Source organism: Centruroides sculpturatus, unplaced genomic scaffold, assembly GCF_000671375.1.
Source record: "Centruroides sculpturatus isolate CEXI.00-Female unplaced genomic scaffold, Cexi_2.0 scaffold383, whole genome shotgun sequence".
In the NCBI taxonomy this organism is placed as follows: domain Eukaryota; kingdom Metazoa; phylum Arthropoda; class Arachnida; order Scorpiones; family Buthidae; genus Centruroides; species Centruroides sculpturatus.
In genome coordinates, this window is record NW_019384849.1 from 616,068 (window position 1) to 642,103 (window position 26,036).

General features: G+C 27.2%; 1 protein-coding gene across 1 annotated transcript; it reads right to left on the minus strand.

Annotated features, from left to right (window-relative positions):
* Positions 1-1,628: 1,628 nt before the first annotated feature.
* On the minus strand, positions 1,629-17,646 carry LOC111630444 (importin-9-like). The gene is made up of 12 exons (XM_023374548.1): positions 17,512-17,646; positions 17,268-17,415; positions 15,112-15,190; positions 12,000-12,148; positions 8,176-8,304; positions 7,998-8,099; positions 7,660-7,833; positions 4,834-5,000; positions 4,614-4,747; positions 4,412-4,527; positions 4,232-4,340; positions 1,629-2,388 (listed from the first exon to the last, which is right to left on the minus strand). The coding sequence occupies exons 2-12, from the start codon at positions 17,349-17,351 to the stop codon at positions 2,192-2,194; spliced, it is 1,440 nt and encodes a 479-aa protein (XP_023230316.1). The 5' UTR covers positions 17,352-17,415; positions 17,512-17,646; the 3' UTR covers positions 1,629-2,191.
* Positions 17,647-26,036: the final 8,390 nt, after the last annotated feature.

The following is a 26,036-nucleotide window of genomic DNA, read 5'->3' on the forward strand; positions in this document are numbered from 1 at the left end:
TATAAAGAAAGCAATAGTATTAGGTCTACTGGAAAGTTCTGTCCGTTTTTATAATATAAAAAAATAATAAATTTTTCATACCTTGAATAAACTTTATTGAATAATATAATTTCTGTCATTATTTATGACTTCTTGCCAGCGTGACAGCAATTTGTATATCCCACTTTTAAAAAATGCCTTATCCCTAGAGGCAAAAAATTGAACCAGTGCTTGTCTGATATCATCTTCAATCTGATATCATTTTTGAATTTTTTGCCCTGCAAAAAATTTTGTAAGGACAGAAACAAGTGATAATCGGAGGGTGATAGGTCCGGGGAGTATGGTGGATGTGACAATTTCCAGCCTAGCTCTGTGAGTTTCTGACGAGTCCCCGAAGCAGTATGTGGCCTGGCATTATCATGAAACAGTATGATGTCCTTCCTATTGAACATCGCCAGCCTGTTTTCTTGAGTGCTGTTTTTAAATTATTTAATTGCTGACAGTACTTCTCCGAATTCAGCTTTTCATTCAGTTTTAACAGCTTAAAATGTATTGGTCCTCGAATGTCCCACCATATACACAACATTCTCTTATTCAGACTCAACTTCGGTTTAGAGGAAAGGGGCAGGTTGTCCAGATTCACAATATGCCCTTTTCCTTACGATGTTTTCATACATAATCCACTTTTCATCTCCAATTATCATCTAGTCCAAGAAGGGTTCGATTTTGTTCCATGCAAGAAGAGATGTGCATATGATGACTCAATCATGCAGATTCTTCTCACTTAACTCGCGGCACCCATCTCAAATATTTTCACACCAATCCTAGTTTCCGAATATGATTTGAAATGGTTTGTTGAGCTGAGTCAAGCTTTTCCGCAATCTCCAATGTTGTCAAAAAGGGATTTTGACATCATCAATCTTGACTAACATTATCTTGACAGTATCATAGTCGATCAAACATGGTCGCCCAGAGCATGGCTTATCATAAAGGTCGAAATCACCTATTTGAAATTTTTCGAATTATCTTCTGCATGTTCTATCAGAAACTGTACCTCCACCAAACACTTTCAATAAATTTCTACATGCTTCTGCAGCATTTCTTCCTTGTTAGAATTCGTGGCGTAAATGAACTTTATCAGTAGCCATTTGTATATGATCGCATCTCACTTAATATTAACATGAATCATCATTGTTTTAGTTCATTTGCTAGGTCAGTATTCAGTGATATTCACAGACATTCAGTGATAAAAAGAGAGAGCCAAATATGCATCAAATGAATATGTGCATGGTTGTTGAAACTTGTAACTGAAACAAACAGAACTTTCCGGTAGACCCAATATAATGAAAAGTGATGTTTGTAAGTTTGTGGTGATCATATGTATTACATCTTAGTTTTTGTTATTTTAATAAATTTTGTGTGTCAATCTGCCATTTATTGTAAATATATATTCTTAAAATCAATTCTTATAACTTATTGGTATAAGATAACTTCAATATTATGAAAAAATGCTTACTAATTAACAGAAAATTTCATGATTGAATTTTATTTTAACATTTGATTTTTATAAAAACAATATTACAAAAAATATTTTATTTCCGTATTGATGAAAATCAGTTTGTAAACAATTTGATATCAAGCATGGATAATTTAAATACAAATCAAATGTTTATTTTCAAAAAACTGTCAAATTTTTACATGATATATTCCTTTTGAGTACTTTTGCTACTTGGAATATAGAAACGTTTGTTGCTTACTTTTTAATGTATAATAGTTTTTTAGTTTGCATAAAAGTCCAAACAGAGTTACTAATACTGCTATTTTGGTTTTCGTGTAAAATAAGCAACAATTATATATTTATATATAGCAGGAATTTCGCTTTTGTGACTCCTATTATATATTAGTGCAGTCGTAATTACAAACATTTATAGAAAATTATAATTTCTGCAGTAATAGCAAACATTATAAAAGTAGCACTTTTTCCTGGTTGCAAAAAAGATATGGGAGAGTTTTATCCAAATAATTTTCTTTTTCCCCTCGCTTTGCCTCCGGACAACATCAGCCATACCGCTAGAGACGTTTGCATATCCAGAAGCATGTAAAATTTGTTGGCTAAGAGTGTAAAAAGTATTGGCAAAAAAAATCACCCTGTACATCATGTACAATTAAAGTTACTCTTTTGCATCAATCGGAACTGGAATGTTAACTTTTTCTAAATACTGATACCGATAGATGATAAAACTTGTTTCTCTTGTGGTGTGTGATGTTGCATAAATGTGTTGTAACATGATTGCTGAGACAGAGTGTGCAGAAACTGAGTCAGAAAGTTTTGCATATTAATGTGATACAGCGGATCGGATATTGCATCCGGATCTTCATCGTCACAATCCTCCGTCTCGATATCATAACCTATAGAAAAAAAACAAGAAATTTGTTATACAGATTTAATAAGATTAATATTATTAATCAAGCAGAATTTTAAAGGAATTAATTAATATCAGCTACTTTTTACAAAAAAATAATCGTTCATAACTCTAGATAATAATACATCTTACAAAAAAGTAAAATCATTCCCATAAAGTCTTTATGGGGAAAAATTATGATATTAGTTTCAAAGTATATAGAAAAATCCAGCTTTATTTCCATTAATTAACAATAATTCTTTAAAATTCTAAGTACTCTATGTAATAGTGTCACTAAGTATAATACAAGTAGTCCTACAGTTTGTGCACTTTTGATTGATGATCATTTGTTTTAACATTAATCACAGAAATTTTTGTCCTATTGTATATACCAGTGTTTTTCAAGGTTTATCAATCCACAGACTACTTAAATCGAGTCTAGATGAACCAATGGCATCTATGCTCTTATCCACTTATCCTGTAAATACCATCTTATATGTGTAAGAAAATATTTTATCTTTTCAGTAACTCAATATAAGCAGTACATCACACAAAAATGTTTTTTCCTCTATCTAAACAGCACAGAATTGCATTTTAATAAAATGACTAGGTCAGTCTGTGAATCACCTAACACAAGCTTGCAGACCATATTTTAAGCACCACTGCTATATAACATTTGTTTAGTATAATATGTGAGGAGTCACCTCTGGTGATGTATGGAGAGTTTGCTTATTAACTCACTACTTTCAACAAGCAGCTACTATATTAATCGAGGATTATCCAATAAAATGATGATTTTATTTTTAAACTATTTTTTTTTGGTTTATTATTAGAATTGATTTTTTTATGCTTCAAATTGTACTATTCAAATAGTAACAATAAAATAATGAATTTTTTTCAACTGCTTAGAATTCACAGAAAATATTTGAAAGACCATAAAATTTCCATTTATATTTTGCTCAGAAAAATTTTATTATAAGTTTAAATTATATAAGTATTTGTTTTAACTATAGAAATTGTAATCATTTACTACAATATTTTTTTCATAATTGAAGTTTAGACTACAATCGACCCCCTTATAACACTGTTGATTATTCCGTTTTATATGAATTCCATGTTGTACGAGTCACTTAGATTTTACAAATACGTGAGCCGTTCACAGCCCGGCATACGTATTTGTAAAATCTAAGTGACTCGTACAGCATGGAATTCATATAAAACGGACTAATCAACAGTATTATAGGGGGGTCGACTGGTATTTACAAAAAATTAACTTTTTTGTAAATAGTCTAAACTTCAATTATGAAGAAAATACATCCTGAGTAATCACAAAACTTGTAACTATATGCAAATAACGTAGATACTTGTAACTACCACTAGGGGGCCAGAAGCAGTTTAAAAGGTGAATAAAAATAATATGGTGTGAAGAATTTCTTTGTGTTTTTAATTGTAAAAAGTGTCAGAACCTACAAGAAAAGGCTGACACTCGATCTTTTTTAACCTCGTGAAGTTTTCTACCAATTTTTACCTGTGTTTAAGAAGAGTTCTTCAAAGCAATTTTTTTAAAACTGTTACTTCTGTGGTAGTGTATAAGGGATAAAGATGGACTCAAAAGTTAATTTGACTTTTTGTAAATAGTCTAAACTTCAATTATGAAGAAAATACATCCTGAGTAATCACAAAAATTGTAACTATATACAATATTTTTATTTGAAAACTGTTGTTTATAAAAAAAACAAATAAATATAAGATAAAATTATTTCAAAAGTACATACATTATGTAATATAATAATAAATATTCATGTATAATATACTATACTATTAAATATAATTGATGGTAAAAGAATCACCTGAAAAATTTGCTGCAGGAACATACTGAGACATAATACGTGACATGGATGATGAATCATTTTCTTTCATATCGATTGACTCATCCTCATCCTCATCCCAATTCTCCATCTAATCACAGAAAAATTTTAAACTTTTAGGAAAAAGCATGTGTGTGTATGTATATAAAATATAATTCTTACATCAGAATAATCATCATCCTGTTGAGTCATGGCCTGTTCCATGCTATTAGATAATTCATTGATTAATAACTTATAAATTTTTATTACTACAGGAATTTCAGTCCACTTTGGTGGTTCTGTAAATAATGCATTTTATTAATCTCATTAAATTTATGACTGTTTTAAAATAAAAAATGTATAATATATTAGAACTAAAACTTACTCTGTGCGCTTTTTGTACGTGTTTTAATTCCCTCTTCTAAATCAATAATTTGATCTCCTTTAACGTTAACTTCTGTAAGACGACGATCATTTGTTTTAATGCTATGTTCCAACAATTTACATAGAGCCAATGTGCTAATTAAAGTATAAAACCAAAATTAATCAAATGTGTACTTTAAAAAACTAAGTAGAATATTAAAATATTTTATTTTTTTAATTACCTAACTTTATTTTCATAAGCCCCAAAGAACAGATGTTGTCTGGAACACCATTCCGTTAAGACAAATTCCAATGCCGATTTACCTGTAGGACCGGGAACACTTGATAAAAAATCTAAAACAGCTGGCATCTGATGATGAACAAGATGAGCAAACACCATAACGAGACTCTAAATTAAAACGTTTTAATTTTTTATAAGGAATGATATTTTACTTATATTAAAAGTTTACTTTTATAAAATCTTGATAGAGAAATATTTGAAAAAGTTTAATTTTTTTACATTTTAAGCAAGACAAACAAATTTTGATAATTTAATAATACATCTGTATATCTTTTAATATGGACATTCTATAATAAAGTCTACTAAAATTTTTATAATATAGCAAATAGTTGAAGTATAAAAAACATTGTCTTTGAAATTAGATATAAAACTGTCTCAATCTATACTTAATGAATTATCATCATCTTAAACAGAAAAAAGTAAACTACAGATTAATTTTAGTTTATTTCATTCATTAATTTACATTATTCAACTTGTTAGGTTGCCCATCATAGAGCAAAATAAGATTTCATGAAACTAAGATAAATATGGAATTTAGCTACTCACTATATCTCAACAGAAAAATATGATTAACAATATTATAAATTGAAGACTAAATAAAAATAAAAATTTGATGCCTTCTTACATCTTTTACAACCAAAAGAACATAATTAACATTGACAGAGCTAGAATTTTTTTTACAATAAATGCATGAATTTAAAATTTCTCTCTATAATTTATTTATCAATGATAAATTTTTTAAATTTTGGAATTCATTCTCTAATGATGTATAATAAATCAAAGCTGATTAATATTCATATCAAATGTATAATTTTATTTAAGAAAATTGGAGTGAAAATAAAATATAAACTTATTTTGTAATACAGTAATACTTTGACTTACACTACCCGGAGTTACGCGATTTTCGCATCTTGTCGATTCATCTTTTGTTTGAGTGCCAAGCAACTCTTGATTACTCACTCCCCCCACACTATTGTTCAGCTTACATGTTCGGCCGTGTCGCATGGAATCAACACATAGCTACAATTTATTTTGTGTTATTTATCTCTGTATTTGTTATATGTATGGAGACTTGAAAGACTATACTATGTCATCTAAACGAAATAGAACTGATTCTTCTGCATCAAACAAGAAAAGAAAAACTTTATCTTTGGAATGTAAAGTTAACATTATTAAAGACTTCAATACAAAAATGAAAATTTGTGAATTGGCAAAGAAGTTTGATCTACCGGAATCAATAGTCAGAACAATTATAAAAGGTAAAAAATTTTCTCAAAACTGTAAAAAGTGCTCAATCTTTAAATTCAAGCATCATTCGTAAATGTTACAGTATTATCCCTGAGATGGAAACAATGTTAAAATTATGGTGTGATAATCAAGTAAATGTGAAACATTGTATAATAATATAATTTGTTATACATATGTATTATCTAAGATTTTATTAAACAGTTTTTCTAAATTATTGTTTTCTTTAGTCTCCAGCCCAATTAAAAATTATTTGTATGCATTTATATGCGAAATTATACCCCAACTTATGCGAATTTGACTTATGCAGTTATCTCTCAGTCCCACCTATTGTGTAAGTTTGGAGTATTACTATATATCTTAGTTGTTATATGTAATATATATAACATATTACATAAACATAAAATATATATTTATAAGAAGAAAAAATTTTTTCTTCTTATATATACTGTAAGGTCTCTTTTTATGCGATTTTGAAGTTGTGTGGTTTGTATTTCATCCAAAAATTTCTTGGACAAACATACATATAGGCTTGTTTAGGAAGCCTGCATATAGACAGTCTCCAAAAATCGTGGAACGCTCAAAGCTCACTCCATTTGTTCCACTGACATATAATGTTTATGGATGTAAACGACAGCTAGATCTAACTTAATCGCTTTAGTTCCTAGCAATTTTTTATATAAATGTAATTAAACATAAAAAATACTTAAAACTGAAAAAAAAGAAAGAAATGCGTTAATTTTGAAGAAAAAGCTTCAAAGTTTAACTTCCTTTGTCTCGCCCTTCTGTGAAATTTAACACCGATGAGTCATTGTTTACACATCTGGATGACCTTGAACACAGCTGGAGTTGGATTTCCCGGGGCATTCTCATAGACGTCGCGGGAGGACAAGGGTTTAAAGTAGGGTGAACACTAGCTGGCCGTATATTTTTAAATATTTTTTAAAAATTTGGAGACTTAAAAAACATTCCAAAAATTCAAAAAAAAATTCAAAAATGGCCTTAAGGACCGTGTTTTATGTAATGCTATATAACCTGCCCTAGTTAACTCGGGCCAGGAACTGAAAGGGTTTTAATTAACTCTTCACATCCAGATGTCAATGATTTGTTTTTAGAGTAAGCTTTTGCAATTTGGGATTCCCCTTGTATTACTTTTCAATAAAATAAACTGAATTAAGTTTGAATACAAGTTTATTTTAAGCTTTTATATGAATTTCTTTCAGACATTCGAAGTAATTTATTAAGCAGCCTATTTCTTTTAATTTCTGCAAACTTTTTTATGCGATTTTAAGTTAATTTTAACTCGTTGTTTTGGTTTTATGCGATTTTAGAAAATTACGGAACGTATCCCTACTTTTTCAAGACAAGTAAAGTCTTTTTTTATGTGAATTTTTTATATGCGCTTTTCTGTAGAATGTATCCACCACATAAAACGAGACCTTACAGTATACATATTTTAATATGACTTCTAATCTATTTTATATAAATACAAGAAAGGCATTAAAAGTGAATATAAAAATACCTGAATAACTGTCAATGTTTCAGTCTGTTGCATTTTACTGAGTACAGCTCTTAACAACAACTCTGTATTTTCTCCTAATGTTCCACCAGCTTTAAATATGAGAGTAGAAACTAATCGCCCAACATATGCTGCTGATGATTCTGATGTTTTAGGATCCAACAAATGTTGAGCAACCTATTTGAAGTTTTGTATCAAGTTCACAATATAATAATTTTAAATTTTAGCAATTTAAAATCTCAAATTTTAATAGTATATAATGTAAAGTATATATCATTATGAAGTTGAATGTAAATTTAAATCTAATAAAAAAGAAGAAAGTATCACAAATATATTAATACCTGAACAACATAAATAAGACCACTGCAACCAGTGTCATCATGCCATGCAACCACTTGGTCTAATGATACTGATACATAGGCACGTAAACACTCGCCACCATTCTGGAAATAATGACGTCAAAATTTAAATTTATAAAAATAAAATCTTAAATCTGTCCTTATTAAAAGTAATATTAACTTGAAGTGTGGTATTATCATCTGTATGAAGAATACAATGAACAGCAGCAGGAAATGCTGATGTTAATAATGGTTCTGGAAGAGGTCTGGAACTATTCCTTACTAAAGTTTGTAAGATATCCAATGCTACCTATAAGAAAATATATGATAGATAAGTATATAACAAGAATAAATTTAAATTATATTTAAAAATAAAAATACAGTAGAGAGGTTCAAAATTTATTGTGCAGTTTAACAAGGGGACTTTACGGTCTCGGAAATTCAGTTTGGGATGAGATTTCGCAGGTTAGTAGTATACCTCAAGGGTGTCCATCCAGAAGAATTGTAAAGTGCACTAGTCAGAAGATTCCAAGAAAAAGGGCTCTGAAATTTTAAGCACAGTTCATATATTGCTCAATTTCACACTATGGCAGCACAGCAAAATGGCTGAGTCTGTAGCGAACTCACTTGCCATGCAAGCGATCTAGATCCTACCGTCGGCTAACTTTTTTTTTTTTTTTTAATTGCTTTAAAAATTATAACAAGTTTTTAATAAAGTTAATGACCTAAAAATATTATCAATTAAATCATAAATAATTTTATTTTATTTATCAAATGACTGTTACAGCCAATTAAAATGTGAATTAAAGATATTTTATTTTTAAAAATTTTTATTTTATTTTTATTTTTGTTCAACCTTGTGACGTCTATTTTTATAGACAGGTAAAAAATCTAATAAAGCGTATACAAAATTGCTCTTATCTGATTGAAAATAATAGAAAAATAAATTCGCATAAAGACTGTATAAAAATATAATCAATAATGCATCATCAACTGTCATTGCCAATTTTTAATGAAATGATCCGGTATGCCTGGTATGCTTCCAGGCTTTCTGATGAAAGAGAAATTTCCATGAATGTAAACGAAGTATGTTTTCCAATAGATCTTTTAAAAGAAGGTTGTTCGTGTAAACAATCACCCTTCATAAATTGTGCAAGATGTCAAAATAGTTTTGTTTTCAATGTTTTTATGATAATTATAATTCTGGTACTTGTGTGTAAAATAAAACATTAACTAATAAAGACAATATTGTAAAAATTTTTATATAAATAAATCCCTTTTCGAAAATTTGTTATAGTGGTAATTAAAGTTTTAATTTATCTCCATTAAAAATGCATTTGAAATTATTCAACTTTTTAAAAATAAAATATTATCTTTATTTTAAAGTTTAATTAGCTGTAACAGTCATTTCATAAATAAAATAAAATTATTTATGATTTAATTGATAATATTTTTAGGTCATTAACTTTATTAAAAAGTTGTTATAATTTTTAAAGCAATTTAAAAAAAAAAAAAAAAAAGTTAGCCGACGGTAGGATCTAGATCGCTTGCATGGCAAGTGAGTTCGCTACAGACTCAGCCATTTCGCTGTGCTGCCATAGTGTAAAATTGACCAGTATATGAGCTGCGCTTAAAACTTTAGAACCCTTTTTCTCAGAAACTTCTGGCTAGTGCGCTTTACAATTTTTCTGGGTGGACACATATGAGGTATACTACTAATCTGCAAAATCTCATCCTGAACTGAATTTCTGAGACTGTAAGGTCACCTTATAAGATAAAGAATGTTGGGTTTCAGATACTACTATACAGTGTCAAATTACATTACTGTAGTCAAACAGCATGAAACAATTATTAAACATTAGCAACTACAAGACAAAGTATTCAAACATCTACTATGACAATTTTTATAGAAAATATTAGTAATAAAAATATTCCAATATCAAATGTAAATTGTATAAAGCGGTATTAATGTAATTACTATTTATGCTAAAAAGAGAAGATTACAATGTGGTCCATGAAGATAATACTGTTTGTATGGATAGAGCTTGGTATAAAACTTTATTTAGACAAAGGAGAAAGCAACCTCTCACTTTTAAGAAGAACTAAAGTTAAAAAGTTTCAAGCAACTTATGAGTAAGTTTTGCATAACTTTTCAAGGAAAACCATGTGATTTGGCAGAAATGTACCTTATTCATATTTGCAAGATTGCTGGTTTGCATTTTAATGAGTAGACTTTTAATTATAACTAATATGTAATAATGAAAAACAGTTCACAAGAGAAAACTATTTTATAAATAAAGAGCCTTTTTATTTATAAAAGCAAATTCAAGTAAAGTTGCATTTTACAGGTTTTTTTCCTTATATCAAAATTAAGCTATAATTTATCATCTCCATAGCATTAAAATTAATCTGTTTGGATCATTCTGTGTCAAATCTCATGCTGATGCTATGTCAGGATTACACAGAATACTGTTAGATCCTGTGTGAGAATTCTGCACTGTGTGCATAGCAAGCACTATATAAAGTTAGCATTAACTTTTAGTTTATATCAATTGTTGATTATAAAAATAAAGCAATTCTTTAAGGTCAGTCAGATATTAAAAATTTGGTTTACAAATATTCTGTTTCATAATTACAGGTAAGTATTCTTCAAGTAATATCTAACTTAACTTTTTGAGTTTGGAAAATTGCATGAATATGTTACAATATCTACTTTTGATTACCTTGACTTTCTCAGGAAAAGATGATCATTCATATTTTAGAAATTAGATTCATCAAAAAAATATACTGATCAATGTAAAAATTGTTAAAAACTTTTAAATTCAAACTCAATCTACGAATTATCCATTTAATTTTAACTTTCAAAAAAAAAAAAAAAAAAAAAAAAGAAAAGANAAATATGACACAAAGTTATACGAATTACTGTATATTGAATATTTCAAGTAAAATTTCTATTTTGAAAATAACAAAAGTTTCATCTAGAATAAGAAAATTAATATATCAGTGGCTAATAGATTCTACACACAACAGATAGTGGCATTAAAACAAAAATAAAAGTTATATTGATATAGAGTGGAAGAAAAAAAAACAGATTGTCATAATTTTTTATTTATTTATTAATACTGATTTAAAATTTAATATGAAAAACAAAAAGCTGAAGAATATTAATGCTTTTTTATGAAGAGTAAACTGGAGCTAAATATTTGAATTAAATGGTATTTAACCTGTCCCGTGTTTTTCCTGAATATTTTCATGTTGACCTCATTTAACTTGACCCGTCGACTCTGAATATATTCATTTCTGCATTAAAATGTTTTTGATACTAGATGTTGCTGTGTCATAATATTTATATTAAAACGAACTTTCGAAACAATATTTTTGTTTTTATATTTATACTATATCTATTTTTTTTGTAAAAAATAAAAAAATAATTTCAGACGATAAGATAGCCATGATTACTTTTTTAAAAACATGTAATTTTTGTTAGGCTTAACATTGACAAAATTCAACATGGTGTCACAGGCAATGGAAAAGAATTTCAACATCAGATAGGTTAAATTCAAAATGTTTGTCTTGGATTTAAAAAATTTGCTGATTTAAATTATTGAAAACTAAGGCATAGGAGATGACATTGCTTTGAAATAATATATTAATTTAAAAAGTTTTATATAATTCAAATTTAGACAAACTGATTTTACAAATATTGATAAAAACAATTCTCAATAACTGGCATTTCCAGCTGTTTCAAATAAAATCATTTTGAACTTATCTTACTGAACAATGACTTGCATGCACAGGATTGATAATGAATAATTTGAATAAGAATAAAGAAGAATTATTAAATAATGTCACAAGGAAAAAAGAAATATAACTAAATATCAATCATAGATGGCAAATACCTATGATCTTATTTGTAATGACTAAGCGTTAAGATTTGTGTTCTCAACAATATCTCAATACATATTAAGTACAATAATAATATTATAAAATAAAATGCAAACTTACTCCTTGTAATCCCATAGGTATTTTATCAACAGGAGCATGAAGTATGGAAACCAATGTAGGAACTAATCTTTGTTGCAAAAGATTTTGACAGACAGCATTTTGTGCTAACTCTTTGAAGACATCTTGAGATAAAGATACTAAAATAGGATCTGTAAAAGAATAGTCAAATTAAAATTTATGTAAACATTTGAAATTAGAATTAAATAAATTTTAAATTTTTGTATGTATATATTAAATTTTAATTGAATAATTGAAAAATCAATAAACTCTATTCAAATAAAAGTAAACAAAAAGTATTTCCATTTAATTTTAATATTTTATATGAATTATTACACTTTTTAGTTTTATAACAATACAAATCAAATTAATCAGATTTAATTGTATATTAATGTAAATTCCTCTTATTATAATCACATATCAGTCATTTACCATCATCACAATTAGCAAACCAAAATTCAAAGTTAAAGTATACTTATAAAATTTTGGTTATTGTGATCAAATTTTTTATTATTATTCTTGTTAAGTCACAACTGGATGTTTAAAACCAAAATAAAGTTTCAACTTACTTCTTGAAGTAAGTTAAACACACACATTGTCTGCTCATACATTAATATGGGCAGCCAATGCACCAAGAAAAGCACCAAACTTGGCCAATATAAAATGTGTTTTGTGATCTGCCAAAAACAGAAATATGAAAATAAAGAAACATATTCAAGTTAATTTTCTGTTTGAGAAAAAATAAGCATATTTAATAAACTTTTGAAAAAATAAAGCAAAGTATGAATTCTAGAATAGGGTTTCAAATAAGTAAATATATTAAAAATGAAGCCAAACTTTCATGAAAGATTTCTCTGCTTACTAAATAGTATCCTGATTTAACAAGAAAAATTAGCACTAAACTTAGTTAAATTGATATTACCTGGAATAGCATAATAGCTTAATGTAAAAGGAAAAGAAAGCTTAAAAAAACATGCAGAAACATTTGCAAACTTTTATATTAAAATTTAAATTTATTCCTAGTAACATTGGTTTAAGTCAATTGTTCTCAAACTATGGGATATACTTCATTAGTGATATAAACACTCTTTATAGGGGATACAAAGAAAATTATCATTGCAATTATGGCTACAATTTATTAATTACATTGATTAATGTTTGATTTCATTAAGTAACAAGTATCTCTGTGTGCCATTTTATTTTATTTTATTTTTTGTTTTGTTCAAAAACTAATTGTGTACTATCAAAATCTTAGTTTTATTAAAAACTAAAATATATCTTGAGTGAAAAATAAGTCAATATGCTTTTACAAAAAGTATAGACACATGATAATTTTTATTTACAAAAACAGGAGCTTACTCTAAGAAGTTTGAGAATCATTGAATTAAGTGCTATACTTTTCATGTTTTCTCTCTCTTAGTTTTCTGTTGATATCCTGATTTGTTTGAATATTTTGAATGAAACAAAATTAAATGTTAGAGTCAGTGGCATGCCATCCATGGAAACTGTGGAAGCACCACTTCCCTTGTATTTTCTAAAATATAAATACATATTATGCGATTATTTTCATATTTTAATGTGCTTTGAATTAATTAAAATTAATATTTTATTATAACCCATTATGTATCTTATTACAAATTTCTATACTACATGTGAAAAAAAAAATGATAAGATTGCTATTGTATTGGGTTGTTTGGAAAGTAAGTTCGTTTTTTTTCTGTGGAAAAAAACGCAATATTCTTATAATAAATAAATATTTTGTTGAATTATATGTTGACCATTTTGGTCAAATATCTGTTGTCATCGTTTCTGGTAGTGGCACGATTTCACATTCATAAAAGTTTTGATCGTTTCTTACAAAAAACCGATTTAAGTGATTTTTGACATTGTCATTTCAAGTAAATGTCTTACAGTTAAAAAAAATTGTACAGACCAGAACAAGTAATAATCTGAGTGTGCTCTATCTGGCAAATACGGTTGGTGTGATAGCAGGTCCCATCTAAGTTATAACAGTTTCTGACGAGTTACCAAACTTGTGTGAAATTTGACATTATTGTGGTAAAACACTACACCTGTTTTTTTTTTTCAATTCTGGCTGGCTTTTTCTGTTTGATGATATTACGCAATTTGTTTACTCGAATGCAGTACACTTTCGAATCAATTGTTAAATTGTCTGGTAAAAGCTCCAAAAAAAATTTCCTTAATATCCCACCAAATAGAGCATTTCTCTTTAAGAACTCGTGGAATTCATATATCGAGCTTTGAAACGAAACCAATTTGTTTCAAGTACTCATAAACAGTTCAATTTGACAAATTTAATCTCTTAGTGATTTCACGTGTTGTTATTCCGCAGTTTGCTTCAATCGGTACTTTTATTTTGTTTTCATTGGCTTCAATTGGCCATCCATAACGTGGTGCATCTTCAATACTGAAATTGCGAGAACGAAATTTTGTAAACCAGTTTTGGCACTGTCGTTCTGTCAACACATCTCCACCATACATGTCACACGATTTTTTTCTTGCTTGAACGGCATTTTTATTTTTTTGGTAATAAAAAAGCAAAATATGCCGAAGATGCTTTCGATCTGCCATATTTGATGGGACACAAAAAATAAACAATTGCACGAAATCAAACAAAATTTTTTACAAATAAGCCATAAAATGCTAGCTGTCAAAATATATAATGATAATATGGTTTAGAACGAAAATGGCGGGAAAAATACCACTAATCCGTCTAGTAGTAAAAAAAACGAACTTACTTTCCGAACAACCCAATATATTTGAATATAAATTCAGATATGCATATTCCCAATGGAAGTGCTGTATTGTTGAATACGGAACAGCTTCCATGGTGAAAATATTTGAATGGTGTAAAACAGCCAATTATATGCATTCGCACATACACTTTACAGAGCACCAACCTCACACAGTTTAGCTCATGGATGCTACACACCAAAATATCATATAATGCTTCCAATGATTCTATCCAAAAATGGCACAGCTTCCCTATCATCAAATGTCACTGCACGCCACTGGTAAGAGCTGTACTACTTTATTACAGTTAACATTAATTAATTAAAAAGAAATATTTTAAAAAATAAATATAAATACAAACCACTATTATGCTTAAGAAAAGCAGCTATAGCTAAAGATAACACCCTCTCTTCTATGCTGGCCATAAAATCTTTATCTACCTGTAAGAAAATCAAATAATCTGAAGTCACTTTGATCTGATCATGAGAACTTTCATAAAATTTTGGTAGATAATTTCTGAATATCTTTTTTATTTAAGAAAAATAAAACAACTTTCATATCATCTCTAAAACATAATAATGACAAATTAAAATGGCAAAATAATGCTTTTAAACCTAAGTTAGTTGGATGACTTATATGACTTCTTATTTAGTAATAAAAATTAGTCACATAATTTAACAGAGAAAAAAATATATATATATAAACAACATTAATGTGAAGGTATCAGAAATAATTTAGCTATGAAACAATACTATATATATATAGTATTGTTTCATAGCTAAATTATTTCTGATACCTTCACATTAATGTTGTTTATTTTATATGTGTATATAAAATAATATAATACAGTAAACACTAATTTTAGCATTACAGCAAATCAAGTGCCAAAAGCATCAAAAATTCAAAATTATCCATTTTGAAAATTAAAACTAGTTTTCTATAAGTTTATCATTTGGCAGTAGTTTGTATTGTTTGACAATATCAATTTTTTTTTCTATTTTCTTTTTTATCTTTTAACCACTTCAACTTAATCTTGAGCACATTCCACACACACTAGTTATAATTAAACAATTGAATTATCTAGACAACAGTCACTAAAATTGTGAAACCTGTGATAATTTCATTCATGCCCTAGGTATTTAGAAAACACATTCTGGAAAAATCTCCAAAACTATGTATTCTACAAATCAGCAGGCTACATTACTTTCTCTCTTTTTAGCTTAATTTTTAAAATGGGATATTTACTAGCATCAAATTAGCCAAATTTATACTAAAAATTTTGAATTAATCTGACTTGACTATCTTTTGGCATCTTTCTTAAAACACTTCTTGAACTTAATCATAAAAATTTGGTTCTGATTTACCTATGATTGATTTATTTTTTTAAATAAATAAAATTTGTTTTGCCATCCAACACATTTCCAGTTCTTTTATAAGGATTTTTACTAATAAATATAGTTTACAATCATATGCAGTATTTAGTTTTTAAAGAGTCAAGCATTAGAGCATAATAATTGTGGTGTCTCATCTGATCTTATTACTGTTAATCTCCAAGATTTCAATTGGTCAAAAATTATTTACTAATATAAATCCATTTAATGCTAAATATAATTGAAAAAAATCAACTGATTTTTTTTGTAAATGCTACTTCATTTATTTTCTATTATTGTTCATATATTTGAATATATCTTTATATAATATTTGAAAGTTAAAGAAAATCAAATTTTTCATCCAAACGGTTCATCTACTTTTATTCAATGAATAACTTTCATTTAAAATGAAAAGCATATTACCAGTGGTGTTTCTGATTATGCAGTGATGGAAAATATCCATTTTATAAAGCATCATTATATAAAAAATTTCCTGTAATATTTTATTATTCATATTGAAAAATTCACAAAACTTAGCATCATCTATACAAATTAATATCATACTTAAGAGTTTATAATGATATAAAATAAAATTGTTCATCATTTTAGGTTGTTAAATAAAGGATCCTAAGAAAAAGATGTTTACAGTGAAATATCTGACCATTTCTTTTGTTTAATAAAAAACATTGGTTTTCTGAAATAAACAGTGGTTTGATTTATTTATTTATTGATATCCAAGTTACTATTAAATCAATAAAAAGGTATTTTTCACAAAGAAATAAACAATAAAAGATCAGAATGAAATAGCAATTATTCTTTATTTCTAAGACAATTTAATCTCAATCTGATCACTTTAAAATTATTTTTGACAACCAAATAACTACTCAATGTTTAGTTTCAATTTTTCCTTACTTTCAAAAGTTGTAAAATGATACCAACTACACACAACAGTCTGCTTAAAATTTATGGATAAATAGATATTTATTAGGTTTCTAATAGAATTTGTTGTAAAAATAATGTATAAATATGAATGTTTGTAACATTGTCTCTCAATTATTTAAACAATTATAGAGAAAATGAACAAACTAAGGAATAAAGCAATAAAAAAAATTACTTTTCATAATAATTCAATTTAAAACATACTTACTGATAAAGCAATAGTAATAGATTCCATAACTAATGCAAGAACTTCAGATGAAAATTGAGTTGCAAGATTTATTAGTCCTTCCATAACTGGAGGTAAATAAGGAATTAAAATTGAAGTTTGTTGTGAAGCCTTCAGATGTTCACAAAATCTAAAAATAAATAATTTGCCATTTGTATTATATCAAAAACTCAAAACATTCAAAAATATTCATTCATATATTATTATTATTATTAAATGTACTTACCCCCAAACTGCTCTGACAGCAGATACTCTAACACTAGAAGGTTGGGATGGCTGAATTCCATTAACAGTTGCTTGTAAAAACCTTAAAAGAAATTAATTTACATTTTTTATGATCAATATAGTAGTAATAAAATAATAACAAGAATCAGCAATATAGCAAATAATAACAAGAATCAGCAATATTTCAGTAATGCAACTTTCAAAAATACTGCTCAGAAAAAATAATTTATAGATAATTTATTTTAAAAAATTACTATTAAGTCATTAATTCTGAGTAATTTTGTATAAAAAAAATTTTTAAATAGTTTTAATTTGTAAATTTATTACTTAAAATTAAAAACGTTTGGGAATAAAAATAAATTCACTTCATAGTTTTGTAAATTTGTTGCCTCTCATTTTTCAAAAACTTAATTTGATATGTCAGGTTGTTAAACATTTCAATTTTTTCCAGAAACACCTGGAAAAAAATGTTCTAGAACAGTGTTTTTCAACCTGTGGGTAGCGACCCCCAGGGGGTCACAAAGCCTTACACAGGGGGTCGCAGGTAAAAGAAAAAGACAAGTGTTTGTAGGTTCTACACTACAATAAATAAAACTACAATTTCAGTGAGAAGGCTTTGCGTTTTTATTTTAAAGTACAATTGGTTGTTTGATTGATATTTAGGTCTCAACAGAAAGAAAATTAATTAAATACGTAGTTTTTAAAATCACTGATATAGTTTCAATATGGCCCGGGGGGTCGCCAGAATTCTTTTAACTTGTAAAGGAGTCGCATATTCAAGAAGGTTGAAAAACACTGTTCTAGAACATTTGATTTGGGTATATAAGTAGAGTAACCAGAGGCTTTCATCGTATATTTCATTGAAAATAGACTTGTCAGCAATATCTGATAATATGAAACTTTGAAAGAACACATTTGTAAGCTGTTACTCTCTCACTTCAAAGTGACCACAAAGCAACAATGGCTTATGATCTCATCTACAAGGCATTTGGCAAAGACATCCAACAATCAGACCTGCTACAATTGATTCAAGAAATTCAAAGACGGAGATTTTGCATTTCAAGATGAATCCCATCCAAGCAGTAATTCCACCATTGATGATGATGATCTCCTAACACTGATAGATGATAGATAATCCACAGTTGACCATCAGAGATTTAGCACAACTTGAGTGTTCCCATATACTCCAAAAATTGACAAAATCTGATACCACCACAACAATGTGCCAGCACAAAGAGCAAAGATAACCTTAGAGAAGCTGACCAGTCTTGCCTGGGAGGTTCTACTTCATCCCTCTTGCAGTCCACACTTGGCAACAACCAACTACCATTTATTTCACATCCTGCAGAACCATATTGTCAATATAATGTTCAATGTGAGAACAACACTAGAGAACTTTCTTCAAAGAAAATCTCCAATTATTCAATGCATGATGGATTGATAGTTTGCAGCAAAGGTACTGAGATGAGATTGTGAACAAATGTGTCACTAGTGAGGGAAAGTACTTTGAATAAATTTGTTTTTGCTTTCTACGAAAAAAAACGTGTGTTTTTCTGACTAAAAAAACAGCGGATTTAAGCTTATACACCTATGTATATATAATGTAATATAAGTAGAATATGATTGATAATGAATCAGATTACATAAATTTTATGAAGTAAAATTAATTTTATTTTGTAAATAAAATTAAATTCATTTAAAATTTCAAAAATTTTGAAACATCTTTATTCCTAACATTAAAAATTTCTTGTAGGTAAAAAGTTTAACAAAGAGTAAACATATTCAATTATGATAGAATATGTAGATATTAACTTACACATGGAAAGAATATGATATATGACATCTACATTATAAACTAGAAAAGTAAAAATCCCATAACAATTATTTAACTTTACATATTATTGGAAAATAATTACATTTAAAAATTTAATCTAATTTTCAGTGTTTATTATCAATTTTTATAAGTAGCATTAATAATTTAAATTCTGTAAAATTAAGCCAAGTTCACATAGCCAATAGAACCTAACCAATAACAATAGTGTCTTATTATATTTGTTCATTAAAGTGTTCATTCTGCCACTACATTTTCTTATAAAAACTTGCATAATTTATAACTTATGTATTATTTTTTTTTTTTTTTATAGATTTCCTTTTTTACACAATACATACAATATGCATTTAAGGCAAAAATGTTAATCCTTTGACATTAAACAGTAAGGAACTATTATAATAATTACAAAGTTTAATTCTCATAGTTACAAGACAAATTCAATAAATGCAAAATTTCATTCTAGCTATTATCACCATTTTTTACATATGTCTAGATAAAACTAGAGAAATAATAAAAACCATGATCTTTCTTTAATGTCTATTATTAACAAGATGTTAAAGATGGAGGAAAGTTTTTCTCCTCTGTCTTATTTGATATTGCAGAAACAGTGAGAAGTATGTCCTACTTGTCAATTCATTATAATGACTAAATGTTGAATCTTGCCCATGATGAAAACAAAGATAATTAAAGTGAATACTTTACAAACAAATGACAAAAACCTGTGTTCAAAAATACTCTGTGTCCTGAAACTTTTTACTTATCAAATTTTTTAAAAGCAGTCTCAAACTCTGAGCTTTAAACAGCAATTCTTTTATTGATTTCATCACTTTATATGCAGTGATTAATTCTGTAGATTAAATAAATTATCATTAATAAATTAATCATTAATAAATTATCATTAATAAATTATANGTTTGGGAATAAAAATAAATTCACTTCATAGTTTTGTAAATTTGTTGCCTCTCATTTTTCAAAAACTTAATTTGATATGTCAGGTTGTTAAACATTTCAATTTTTTCCAGAAACACCTGGAAAAAAATGTTCTAGAACAGTGTTTTTCAACCTGTGGGTAGCGACCCCCAGGGGGTCACAAAGCCTTACACAGGGGGTCGCAGGTAAAAGAAAAAGACAAGTGTTTGTAGGTTCTACACTACAATAAATAAAACTACAATTTCAGTGAGAAGGCTTTGCGTTTTTATTTTAAAGTACAATTGGTTGTTTGATTGATATTTAGGTCTCAACAGAAAGAAAATTAATTAAATACGTAGTTTTTAAAATCACTGATATAGTTTCAATATGGCCCGGGGGGTCGCCAGAATTCTTTTAACTTGTAAAGGAGTCGCATATTCAAGAAGGTTGAAAAACACTGTTCTAGAACATTTGATTTGGGTATATAAGTAGAGTAACCAGAGGCTTTCATCGTATATTTCATTGAAAATAGACTTGTCAGCAATATCTGATAATATGAAACTTTGAAAGAACACATTTGTAAGCTGTTACTCTCTCACTTCAAAGTGACCACAAAGCAACAATGGCTTATGATCTCATCTACAAGGCATTTGGCAAAGACATCCAACAATCAGACCTGCTACAATTGATTCAAGAAATTCAAAGACGGAGATTTTGCATTTCAAGATGAATCCCATCCAAGCAGTAATTCCACCATTGATGATGATGATCTCCTAACACTGATAGATGATAGATAATCCACAGTTGACCATCAGAGATTTAGCACAACTTGAGTGTTCCCATATACTCCAAAAATTGACAAAATCTGATACCACCACAACAATGTGCCAGCACAAAGAGCAAAGATAACCTTAGAGAAGCTGACCAGTCTTGCCTGGGAGGTTCTACTTCATCCCTCTTGCAGTCCACACTTGGCAACAACCAACTACCATTTATTTCACATCCTGCAGAACCATATTGTCAATATAATGTTCAATGTGAGAACAACACTAGAGAACTTTCTTCAAAGAAAATCTCCAATTATTCAATGCATGATGGATTGATAGTTTGCAGCAAAGGTACTGAGATGAGATTGTGAACAAATGTGTCACTAGTGAGGGAAAGTACTTTGAATAAATTTGTTTTTGCTTTCTACGAAAAAAAACGTGTGTTTTTCTGACTAAAAAAACAGCGGATTTAAGCTTATACACCTATGTATATATAATGTAATATAAGTAGAATATGATTGATAATGAATCAGATTACATAAATTTTATGAAGTAAAATTAATTTTATTTTGTAAATAAAATTAAATTCATTTAAAATTTCAAAAATTTTGAAACATCTTTATTCCTAACATTAAAAATTTCTTGTAGGTAAAAAGTTTAACAAAGAGTAAACATATTCAATTATGATAGAATATGTAGATATTAACTTACACATGGAAAGAATATGATATATGACATCTACATTATAAACTAGAAAAGTAAAAATCCCATAACAATTATTTAACTTTACATATTATTGGAAAATAATTACATTTAAAAATTTAATCTAATTTTCAGTGTTTATTATCAATTTTTATAAGTAGCATTAATAATTTAAATTCTGTAAAATTAAGCCAAGTTCACATAGCCAATAGAACCTAACCAATAACAATAGTGTCTTATTATATTTGTTCATTAAAGTGTTCATTCTGCCACTACATTTTCTTATAAAAACTTGCATAATTTATAACTTATGTATTATTTTTTTTTTTTTATATATATTTNGATTCAAGGGGCATAGATGTCAAATTAGCTCAGGTGTTCTGTTTTTAATTGAGCACCACTTATATTTGTTGCTTAAGGCATTCAAATGGAATACAGTTCCAAACAAACTAAATGTTCATATTTTTGAAAAAAATGCATGAAGTTTGTTCAGAACAATATTTCATTTTGAAGGTCCCAAGTAACAAAATTTATAAACTGCCTGAAGATGAAACACAAAAGCTTCAAAAATGTTAACCTGCAGTTTTTAATCACTTCCTAAAAAGTGAGTTTCAGACACAGTAATAGCTTATAATTTAAAAATAAATTTTAATTTCTAATTTTAAGAATAAATTTCCTAAATTTTAAATTTTTTTGATTACTAAAAGCATTTGGAAATCCTAAAAATAGTACTTTACATTTCCCAATAATCTTAAATTAAAATCAAAATACTGTAAATATAAGCTTGAAATTCCTAAAAACTAAATTTTTAACATAATTTTGACCATGAGCAGTTTTCTCTTCATTTATATTTAGTTTGCAACAACTCAGTTAAGTTGTATTTATATTCATTTTAAGATATTTATTATTTTTAAATTTTTCTTAATCTTTAATTAAATGAGAGAAAAAACACTATCACACTATCAAAAAATTTTGCTGTAATAAAACTAAATGTACTCCACTGAAGGAAATTTATTTTAAAATTTTACAATTTATTAGTACCAGAGATAATATTAATATATTACACTCTTGATAATCCATGTTAATGATGAAAATAATTTTATTTTAAATTACTTATACTAGAGAAATAGGAGAAAAAAAGGCTTTATCAAAATTCAGTAATTTAATTTTAAAAATACTTCATGATCATATCCTCTGTATAAGATATATTGTTGATATAATTTTGACAAACATATCACTATAAATTATTAACTGATTAATGTATACAGATTATAGTATTTATATAGCATAAATAGAGAGAGATTTATATATCATGCAAGAGTCAGGAGTTTAATCCTATTTCAGATAATTTTTCCAGACTTTAAACTAATTGAAAACCAAATTACATAATCATAAAATCACTAAAATCAATGTAGATCAGAAAAATTTTTGCCAAAACATTATAATTTTTAATAAATTGGTGATTAAAAGTTTTTCCAAAATTTAAAGAAAAATTTAATTTCATAAAATAGGAGGCAACAGTGACAAAAATTTTGCTTCTATACAGCAAGATTCTTGTATTAGCATTGCATTCAGTAAAATAATTATCACAGATTATTAAAAAAGTAAAATGAAATTAAAATACATGGTTTTCCAAAATAAAATGCTATCCAAGAGTGACAATGGATATGCTGTGGCAAACATATGAAGAATTTGAATATTGGTTGGATGTATGCTGTGTGACAAGAGGTGCACACTTTGAAAAATTGTAATGGGCAAATGTAAAACTTGGACAGTTTTCCAATGTTTTAGTTACATTACAACATTCTCAGATAATAATGAACATAATTAAAATGATTAAATTCATACAGGGTCTTCTAAGAAGAATGTTAAGTAATCAAATATTTGTAAACTGAAATAACTCAGCTATCAAGAAATAGAAAAAGCAAATTGAAACAAACTTATAATTATATCAAAAATAAACCAAATTTTGGCACAAGTTTTGTTATATAATGCAGAAAGCTTACACCATACTACCTTCAAAGCTCTTCCTGCACTTACTCAAGACTGCCAACTTCTATACCACTTGTCAAAAGTATCCTTGAAAGCCTTTTTTTTTTATATCCTTAATAGTTTTTGTTGCTGAGATTTCTACTCTGCTTATTCTAGAATTTGAACCTCTTCAAGTTTGCTTTCATTTTAGAAAAAGATAAAGTTTGCAGGGGCAAAATCAAAAAAATAAGGACAGCATAGTTATACCTTTCTTAGTCAGAAATTCACTGACCATAAACAACAATATAAATCGCAGTAACTAAAGCCCTTAAAAATATCACAAAAAAATAGTTTCCAGTCCTGCAATAGCAAATTCTTTGGATGCTAGCAGAAATGTATAGCTGCAAGTCTTCTGTAAACATCCATACTATTTAACATAATAAAATTAAAGTTTATTTTTGACTGAATCCTGAATTAAAAATAATTTTAAAGTACATTTCAAAACAGCACCATATTAAATTAAAAGCTACTAATATTCTTCTTTGTTATTTGCCATTGAAATGGCTGAAAATTTATCTATAAAATGAAATTTCCCAGTCAACTTTGTACAATATGAAAAAATGCACATAAACCTATAATTCTCATTATATAATCATAATTAACTCTTATATAAATGAAAAATCATCAACAAAGTGTTTGGACTGCATAACTGATGATGAATTTGCCTAGATTTTAAGAATTGCAGATTCAAATCCAGTTTTATTTCCACATAATTCTAAAACTTATTTAAAATATTTATTCATGAAATTGTAGCCATTTATTAATAATTTATCTATAATACAAATTTCATTGAATAAGAAATTATTAGCCAAATATTCTAAATAATCACACATTCCAATAAATTTAGTATTAATTATTAATATATTTGGTCTAGTAATGAATAACCAACAACAATTTCTATATTTAAATAATAAAAAAACAATATTTTTGAAAATTACATTTTTCAAAAATCTTAAATTGTTAAATTTGAATTTAGTAAGTTCTATTTGAGTTTACAACAAGTATTTTACATCAGAGAAATTATTCTCTCAACAAAAAAGGATTAGAAACTCACCTAAAATCCGAATGTCTCAGGACCACAGTAGTTCAGATCTTGAACATTCGAATTTTCATACATAATTGGCATATTAGTGTGATCAGTGTGACTTCGATTTGAACTTTCCTTCCAGTAAATTTTTCATTTTGTGCATATTAACAGCCATCAATTATAAAAAGCAATAAATTTCATTAATAACCTGGTACAAAAAATTACTTTTATTGCTTTTTTTTATAATTGAAATTTTGATATTAAATTATAAATTTCTCAGTATGTTCTAATAAATCAAACTTAAATCGACTTACTTAACAAAATACATTACTTAATTGCTCATTATTTAATTTGACTGATACAAAATTTTATTTATAAAAGTACAGTAAAAAAATAATTTAAAAATATTCTATTGTTTATTTTTTTGTTAAATTATTAATATTAATTATTTTACTTCTTTGATTAAATTAAAATGGAAAATTTGATAAAAGTGTTAGATAATTGCAAATAATCTTTCTTAATTTAAAAACGTTGAATTAAACTATTATTTGATCAATAAAACCAACCACTGCCATATGCCATCAGGCTATATTAATAATAAATTACCATAATGGCTATATTAATAATAAATTACCAAACAATTTGACCCTAGAGGAAAGCATTAGGTGCCATCTTAATTAATTAATATAATATAATATAGAAGTTCCCAACCCTTTTCATGTATCAACCTCTTTTAAGAAAAATTATTTCCATTGAAACTCTTAAATATAAACAAACATACAAACATTACTTTTTAATCAATTTTTTATATTTGGGAAATTTTGGAAATGATAGTGAAAATATTTTCAAGAATTTTTAAATAATTGTATTTACTAAATAATTAAATAATGTTAAATATTACATATGCATGTAAATTATGTATCTAATTCACTCATCAATCTTGTTAGAAATCCTGATATAATGCTATTAAATAATGTATGTACAAAATGGTACAAAAATATTTGAAATATACATGTTAAAAATTAGTTTATAGATTTGTCTAATATAAATAACAAAATTTTATCATTTGGAACAACAAACAAGAGTGGCTCAAAATTTTCTACAAGTAGCTAAGCCATCTGTCCTCCACGCTAGCTAAGAGCAAGATTTAACTTTAACAAAAATAAATACAATCCACATTATAATATAAAAGGAATTTAATGTAGACAATATCATGAGTGGCATCATGTATCTACTACTACTTTAATAAATTAGCATAC

What these genes read in the sequence shown, in the direction of transcription:
- LOC111630444 (XM_023374548.1), bottom strand. Translation starts at nt 17,351, where the DNA reads ATGGAAGGACTAATAAATCTTGCAACTCAATTTTCATCTGAAGTTCTT. An exon ending in TACCTATGGGATTACAAGGA is followed by an intron (nt 8,305 to 11,999) that starts GTAAGTTTGCAT and finishes ATTTTCTTATAG; the next exon opens with GTAGCATTGGATATCTTACA. An exon ending in AGGATGATGATTATTCTGAT is followed by an intron (nt 4,341 to 4,411) that starts GTAAGAATTATA and finishes TTCTGTGATTAG; the next exon opens with ATGGAGAATTGGGATGAGGA.